The 8,371-nt window shown below is 50.8% G+C and overlaps 1 protein-coding gene across 1 annotated transcript in view; it reads left to right on the forward strand.

Annotated features, from left to right (window-relative positions):
- PMFBP1 (polyamine modulated factor 1 binding protein 1) overlaps positions 1-7,944 on the forward strand; it is a 48,439-nt gene extending 40,495 nt beyond the window's left edge. Inside the window, exons 14-20 of the mRNA XM_089320395.1 lie at positions 2,715-2,879; positions 3,348-3,515; positions 3,772-3,939; positions 4,721-4,824; positions 5,341-5,415; positions 6,931-7,169; positions 7,714-7,944. Coding sequence (XP_089176521.1) covers positions 2,715-2,879; positions 3,348-3,515; positions 3,772-3,939; positions 4,721-4,824; positions 5,341-5,415; positions 6,931-7,169; positions 7,714-7,730 — 936 coding nt within the window. The 3' untranslated portion in view covers positions 7,731-7,944. The remainder of the gene's footprint in view (positions 1-2,714; positions 2,880-3,347; positions 3,516-3,771; positions 3,940-4,720; positions 4,825-5,340; positions 5,416-6,930; positions 7,170-7,713) is intronic.
- Positions 7,945-8,371: the final 427 nt, after the last annotated feature.

Raw genomic sequence — 8,371 nt, forward strand, 5'->3', positions numbered from 1 at the left:
CCGGGAACCAGGAGCTTCTTCCAGGTCTCCCACATGGGTACAGGGGTCCAAGCACTTAGGCCACCTTCTACTGCTTTCCCAAGCCGTAGCAGAGAGCTGGATCAGAAGTAGAGCAGCTGGGTCTCAAGCCGGCGCCCATATGGGATGCCGGCATTGCAGGCGGCAGCTTTTCCCACTACACCACAGCGCCGGCCCCTTGGCACATTCTGAGAAGTAAGAGAAAGCCAGTACGACTGGAGTATATTGGTCAGTAGACACTGCTATGGGATGAGGCAGCCATGATGGCCTCTGTGAAGATGTGGAATGCTTTCTTGTTAGAGCACAGCTAGCAATTGATGGAATTTCCTCACGGAGATAGGAGACTGGATTTAAGTTTGCAAAACATAATTCTGACTAATGTGTGGGAATGAATTGCGATGGAGGAGTGGAAGTAGGGAGACTGGTTAGGAAGCTAGCACTGTCCAACCTAGACAGATATCAGTAAAGACAGAAGTGAGCAAATTAGGAATGTGTTTTGGTTGTAGAATTCGCCATACTAACTGATGAAACAAATGTGAGAGAGACAGTGATAAATCAAGAATGACTTGAGGGAATTCAACTATAAAATCATCTAGACCTAATACCTTTGGCAGGGGAGAGAGTCGGTCTTTTACTAGAGCTTTCATTAGCATGCCTTAATTCTGTAATTTATCTGGCTCTTTAATATCTTTCTGCAAGCTAAACCACTCATATTAGCAAAATTTAAAATAAGTCTTCCGTTTTAGCTTCTATCATCACTGTGGCTTTCCCCACCACCCTCCTTTTTAAAAAGTCTCACCTCTGTGGTAACACCTCTCAATCCGGCCACCATCCCTCAAGCACTTAAAGCAAATTTTGCTTTCTCCAGTGAAACCCCTGGTGGAGTGGGTAGACTCAGCTGATTCCATGTTTTTTAGAAGTTCCCAGAAAAAAATGCACTTCTATTTCCAGAAGACCAAATTATTTCATCTTTAGGAAGAGTATTAAAATGTGAGGTCAGAAGTCCTATCCTACACTTTCATCTCATTTATTCTTAGGGTTCAAAGCTACTCAGAAGTCCATCTGAAAAAGTAATAAACTTCAAGCACTGAATAGTTACTAGTTTTAGAAAAGCAAGAGAACCCAAAAGAATATATTTCTAAGTGAATAGCGACATTGGGATGCCCGTGGACTAGAATACCAAAGAACAGAAGTCAGGCGTGTGAGTTTCTAAGGCCTCCTTCCTGTTTCCAGCCTGAAAAGCAGTCTGAGCCCTGTAGCTGAAGTACAGAGCAAGATGACTCAGCATGTTCATGATAACTCACAGGCACACAGTGACTGATACCTTACAAAGCCCTTTGTACATACCTACATGCTCCAACCTGATCATCCCCAACGCAGTAGGAAACAGTTGAAATTATTCAAATTTGTGGAAGAAGAAACTGAAGGCAGAGAAAGAGGTAAATGGCAGGACCTGGACCTCAACCTGATCCTCGGACTCCAGATCTGGCGACTCTGTTATGAATGCTCATTACTGAGTTTAAGACACAGACTTGTTTTTAAGCACACTTTTGTCTGCATTTGTGTTCACTTGATCCCTAACTCCAAGCAATGCAGTATTTCACTCAGTCAAATCATTTCACGTTTACTGAGTCCTCATTATGTGTCATGCCCTGAGCTACAGCAATGGGGACACAGCAATTAACACAAGACACACATGGTCCTACTTTCATGGCACATCAAGTCTGGTGAACTATGCCAAGTACTAAGTGAGATACGAAGCACAAATGAAAATTTGTATAGTGTCTACTGACATAGAATTTAATCTGGATCTCTCTCGCTCTTTCTCTATGATTTATATGTTTATCTGAAAGGCGCGGAGCAACAGAGAGAGAGAGAGAGAGAGAGAGAGGATAGATCTTCTATCTGCTGGTTCATTCCCCAAATGGCTGCAACAGCCAGGTCTGAGCCGGTACAAAACCAGGAGCCAGAAACTCCATGTGGGTCTCCCATATGGGCGGCAGACTCTGGCATCTTCTTCTGCATTCTCAGGTACATTAGCAGGAAACTGGATCAGAAGCAGAGTAGCCAGGTCTAGAACCGGCACTCAGATATGCAATGCTAGTCATCTTGACCCACTGTGCCACAACAATGGCTCCTGGATCTTAAAAAAAAAAAAAAAAAGTTTATTTATTTGAGATGCAGAAAGACACAGAGAACTCCTATCTGCCGGTTCACTCTCCAAAAGTCTGCAGCAGTCAGGACTGAGGAGGGCTAAGCCAAGAACTCACTCAGTACAGGTCTCCCATGTAGGTGGTAGGAGCCCAGTTACTTGAGCTATCACCACTGCCTCCCAGGGTTTACATCGCAGGAAACTGGAATCAATCCAGGGCTAAATCCAGGCACCTGGATCCAGGCACTCTGCCATGCGATGTGGGCATCCCAGCCAGTGTCTCAACTGCTACACCAACCCCACCCCAGGATTCTAAATGTGTGCCAAAGACTGCAGAGTTGGTAGGCGGGACCTGCCGTGTCCTGACCCAGCACTGCGTGGGTATACATGCTAACTGAAAGGGAACACAGGAGGGGTGGGTGTAGCAGCGAGGGTTAGGTGTGAGTGCTGACAGACTGCGGGAGCGGTTCTTCCAGCGCCTGCCCGTCGCCCGTGATCGGACTCTGAGCCCGAACCCTGACAGCGATGTTGTCCCTCCCTAAAGATAAGCCGGCAGAAGGAGAACGTAGCGAGCCTGAAGGCCGAGCTGGAAAAGGCCGAGCAGAAGGAGAAACACTATCTCCAGACCATGGTGACTAAAGAAACCTATGAGGAGCTATCCCGGAAGTCGGGCGCCTGCCAGGATGACCTGACGCAAGCCCTGGAGAAGGTGAGGCCACGCCCTCTCATCTCCGGGGATGTCAGGGTAGCATGAGAAGCGCCTGTTCCCTGAACGCCTGGCTCTCCGCAGGGCCATCTCAGACCATTGCATGGGCCCGAGGGTGTCCACCCAGAGAAGGCCTGCTTCCTCCCATGGAGGCTTTGTTGGGTGCAGGTCAACGCTGGAGGGCAGATGGAATAAGTCTTTCTGCCCATGAGTGATTATTGATGGGCAGGCTTTTCCAAAGCCTGGATTGTCATGGAAATGCATGCCCCACCCCCATGTCAGTCAAGCCTGGCTGAACCACTCCTCAGACTGGAAAGAAAAGAAGTGCAGGTAGGGATGAGGGGCAGCAGCGGGCAGGGTGAGGGCAGAAAGCCAACCACTGTCAGTCCCCGTCCACCTCTGGAACCAGGGAGGGACTCGCAGAGAGGGCCCGAGGGTGGTCATTCTCATCCCCTTTGTTTTTCCTGGAAGCTCAATCATGCGACGTCGGAGACAAAGAGCCTGCAGCGAAGCTTGCTGCAGACCCAGGAGAAGAAAGCGCACCTGGAAGATGAGATCATTGCCTACGAGGAGAGGATGAAGAAGCTCAATATGGAACTGAAAAAACTGCAGGGCTTCCACCAGCAGAGTGAGCTAGAGGTGAGAGCAGCCAGGGGCCCTGGCTGTCTTCCTGTTAGGGCTCTGAAAGGTCGCCTCCTGCATCCAAAATTATTTAGCACTAAGCCATTCCATTTGGCTAACGGTTACCTCCACTTTGTTAGCTCCCCAAGCTTCGGAGACAAAGATAAGGGCAGGGGTGCCCTCTGCTGGCCGCTGGAAATAAAATACCCCCAACCCGTCTACTTTCTCAGGGAGGGCAGCGGGGGTCCCTGCCTCACGTTGCTCTCCCGAGCAGGTGCATGCCTTCGACAAGAAGCTGGAGGAGATGAGCAGCCAGGTGCTGCAGTGGCAGAAGCAGCACCAGAACGACCTCAAGATGCTGGCCGCCAAAGAGGAGCAGCTCAGGGAGTTCCAGGAGGAGATGACCACCCTGAAGGAGAACCTCCTCGCAGACGAGAAGGAGGTGGGCGCTCCTCAGCTCCCGGTCACTGCCGCCCTCCCAGCACACCCCATGACCAGCCGGATGCCAGACAGCCCTTGGTAGGGATGGGGTCTCTAGGAGCAAGCGAAGGACTCCCCCACTCAGTGTGAAGCAGCTACTCACCCCGACTGTATCCTTGCAGTTTGTTGACAGATACTGAGCAACATAAAAGTCCCCATCCAGAAAACAGACTGGCAGGTGCATCAGCCACCCCGGGCTCAGACAATTCACTGAGGAGCAGCACCCCTCCGGGATGCATCCTGACACGCCCAGTAGCCCCAGACCCTGTGGGAGAACTGACTGAGCAACCTTCTGGGCACACCTCGTGCCCGGCTCCCACACAGTGAAGTTCATGGCCAGAGGCTACAGCACGTCTTGAGGGTGGCCACAGGGCCTTTGCTTGAATTAGAAGGAAGGCACCCCATCCTCCAGATACTTCTCTTTCATCCATTAGGAAATGGGCTTATCATACTCCTTTTTTACAAAAAGTCACTTCAGTGTCTTTGGCCTAAGACTTAGATCACTATTGTAAGTGTCCAAGCTACTCTGTCTCTGAATAAATCATGTCCCTCAGACACGTGGCCTTTGTGTGGGATGCAACCTGCACAGCTGGACAGGGAGGGTCTGCTGTGGCAACTCTGGTTGGATGGCAGAGTCCATTTCTCTTCTTCCGGGAAGAGAGAAGAGGTCTGATCTTTGGGGAGGGAGGTGACAGGCCTCTGCTCCCCACCCTTACTGTTTCATTTTCTTCTTTATCCCAAAGACCTGTTGCTTGCCCCAGAGGTCCATGGCCAAGGACACCTGTAGGCTCCATCGAGAGAACGATCAGATTATGTGTAACATGGAGCAGTGGGCCAAGGAGCAGAAGTAAGTAATGGAGAAGAAAGTAAGGCAGGGTCCTGTGGCCTGGCTGAGCCAAGGAATGACACATGGCCAAGGATTATTGACACATACACACCCCACTCTCTAGAAAACCGGTCCCGGCTCAGCCCAGGCCCAAAGGCTGGGAATGAGACAGAGGGGATACACCTAGTCAGGCAGCTTTGAAAGCCCTGCTGACTTAGAATAGAGTGGCTCCGAGTTTGGACAGCTGCCTTGCTGGCACTCAGATTCCTTCTTCCCAGCAGGGTACCCAGCTTCACCTGGATCCCTTGAACTCATTCCTTTGAACTCATCTGGGAATCAGGATTTTGCACAGGAGTTGAGTCCAGAGAGTGCCTGTAGTGCCAGGTGCCAGGAAGGGTACAGAGATAGGATGATGTGTGGGTGACCCAGGATCCAGCAGAAGCCTTGCTGTACACACCCAGTGTCCCAACCAGCCAGCTTTGTCCTCACTCACGGGATATTGGGGAACTGGTCAGTCTCCTGTCAATTTCCTCACAGGGTCGCCAATGAGAAACTCGGAAACAAGCTCCGGGAGCAGGTCAAATACATCGCCAAGCTGACTGGTGAAAAGGAGTAAGTCATCCCACACCACCCAGTGACAAGGGCCAGCCTGGGACCAGGGCCGGCTCTATCACTAGCCTGCACCATGAGGCCCTGTGCATGTCACTTGACCTCTTTGGACCTCAGTGCCTCTCCACCCATGATACAAAGAGGGGCAACAGTCCCTGCGCCCCTTCCTACTTTCTCCTTCGGTGGCCGTCAGAGGTCACAGACACCGAGACGGGAGCAGGCACGGACAGGCAGACTGCGTTACTGGGCAGGGACTAAGCTGCTGCCACAGAGACTCCCAAATGAAGGCGCACAGAAGGAAGACCTCTGTGGCCTGGGCTGAAGTGAGCAGTCCAGGGTGGTGGGGGCGTGAGGTTCCTCTGTTCCATCTGCTCATCCGGAGCCCTGGGTTCCTCTGACTGTCGCTTCCTCCCTTTGGGCTTCTTTCGCGCACACAGTCAAAGCTGGGTTAGCTGAGAGTGAGGCATTGCAGGAGCATGGGACATTAAAGAACAGAGGTGAATGACTGTCTACAACTGGCATTTGGAAGTGGTAAAGTAACAGGTGATGGTGAGACCTAAGATAGCGTTTCCCCACCTCTTGCCAGGTAGCACTTGGAAAAGGACCACATTTTTTGGCACACTGGGAGGGTCTGGGATGGGTTTGCTTGAGATAAAGTTGACCGAGTACAGCTGCCCCAAACCCTGCCCCAAAGGCTGAGGGTGCTGGTGTCTCGGCACACCTGGAGCCTATTCATGGCCCTCCAGTTGGAAAGCTCTGTTCTAGGTTTTGACCTTACACGGAGTGCCTGATGTGAAGAGGACAAGACCTTTGGAATAAGGGAAGTCAGGGATTGAGAGGCCAACACGTGGCTGGGCTACGTGAGCTCCTGAAGGCTCTGGGCATGCTGACAGGAGGGGACCTTCCAGTTCTTCAAAACAAATTTCTGTCATTTGTCAAACCAAATCCATGCATGAACCCCAACAGGCAGTTCAGGCTTCATTATCCCCACTTAACAATAGGAAGACCAAGTGAGTTAGGGGTACTGGTTCTGGGACTCCCTGGCTCAGGCCTGGGCTGCTTCCATAGGACATACATAGGGCTCCCTTTCTTTTGTTTTAATATTTATTTATTTATTTTACTTGAAAGGCAGAAATTTCCCATCTTCTGGTTCACCCTTAAGATGTCCACAGTAGCAGGGCTGGACTGAGCCTAAGCCAGGAGCTAGACTCAAATCAGTCTTCCACGCAGGTAGCAGGGACCCACGTACTTGCACTGTCACCTGCTGCCTCCCAGGGTGTGCATTAGCAGGAATCAGGACCAGGACCTGGAACGTTAACCCGGGACTCCAGTCCGGGACGCACGCATTCCAAGCAGTGACTTAACTGCTGTGTCAAACGCCTGCCCCAGGCCTCGCTGTCCACCAAGCGTGCATGAAAGCCCAGCTCTGCAAGGAACCGAGCACCCATGCCCTCTTTCCTGTGAACCGAGCAGCGCAAGCAGGCAACACACCTCCCGTCTTTCCTGTGCTTCCCACAGCCACCTCCACAATGTGATGCTCCATCTGCAACAGGAAAACAAGAAGCTGAAGACTGAGATGGAAGAGAAGAAGATGAAGGCCGGGCCCCCGAAGCTTTGCACGAAAGCCATCTGCCCGAGCAAAGTGGAGCCCACACAGAAGGGCAGAGTGTGTGGCGTGCTGGGCTGGAGAGGGACGCCCCAGGATATGACCCACAGAATGGACATCACCAAGTACATCGGGGTGCCCCACTGCTCAGGTACACCTGCTATCCATCTTTTGCTATTGGAATGTCTTCTTAGTCCCATAAGCCAAAAAATATTATGGTAATGTTTTTGTAAAAATCACTAAATTAGGATTTCAAGTAGGGAGAAGACAGTCTTTCATGCCCTTGAGTCATTCACTTGCTCAGCTACTCTGAACCAAAGATAATGGCTTCCACATCAGGCAAAGTAAGGCCTAAGAACCATTCATGACACCCACGTACCCGTCTTCCAGGCCTGTCCCCCTCTGGACTCAGTCCCATGCAGAGAGTGGAGGGAAAAGCGAGGAACAAGTACAACATGCATCTTGCTCCCGCTGGGTGTCCAGAAACCCCACAAGAGCCTCCCGGGACCCATCTCCACCTGGGTTCACGATTACCTTTGTTGCCAGCTGTAAACTTGTTTCCCTCGAGGGGAACAGAGCTGCCTGGCACGCAGGTAGCAGGGACCCAAGTACTTGCACTGTCACCTGCTGTCCTTGAGGAAGCAGCTCATTAACTTCGCCTCCAATCAAAACCCGTTTCCTCCCTGTTCCCTCAGGTTCCTCGTACTGCTAGACTCAGCATCCTGCCCTGAGCATCATTTCCACACATGGTTTTCAGAGGACGGTGAGTTCCTGCCCCTCTCTCCTGACCTGAATCAGCTCTTCCAGGAACGTTTCGAGGCCCCAGCCTGCCTTGCAAGATGCTAACGTTGAGTTTTGTCCACTTCCTGCAATGGAGTGAGCCTTGGAACCATACTACCATCTCCAGGCCCAAACGCCAAAATAAAGACACGAACACAACTGTCTCGGTGAGCTCTGGTGTCGCCCCACACGCCCCCCATTTTCTCTGGATTCTGAGACATAGTGACTCAAGAGCTGTCATTCCCAAAGCAAGCTTCTAGGTCAGTTTCTGAAACAATGAGAGGTAATTCGCTTTTTTTTCTCTTTTCCATTTCTGTCTGGAATTTCAAAAGAAAATAATCTGAAAAACTCAACTAATCCTGAGATCCAAAAGAAAGGAAGAGAAATAAAAAGATGCATTTTCCAAATGGGAGAGGGAGAGCGCGCCATCAGCTTCCTCCCCCCCACCATATCACACTCCTCCTTTTAAAAACTGTTTTTCTCCCCAGCCACCTCAATACAAGTAAAATTCCATTATAAAAAACTCCAAGGACAGCTAAACTATTTTTTGTGGTAGAATTTTGTTAAACTGAG

Source organism: Oryctolagus cuniculus, chromosome 18, assembly GCF_051225735.1.
Source record: "Oryctolagus cuniculus isolate XC-2025 breed Fujian yellow rabbit chromosome 18, ASM5122573v1, whole genome shotgun sequence".
In the NCBI taxonomy this organism is placed as follows: domain Eukaryota; kingdom Metazoa; phylum Chordata; class Mammalia; order Lagomorpha; family Leporidae; genus Oryctolagus; species Oryctolagus cuniculus.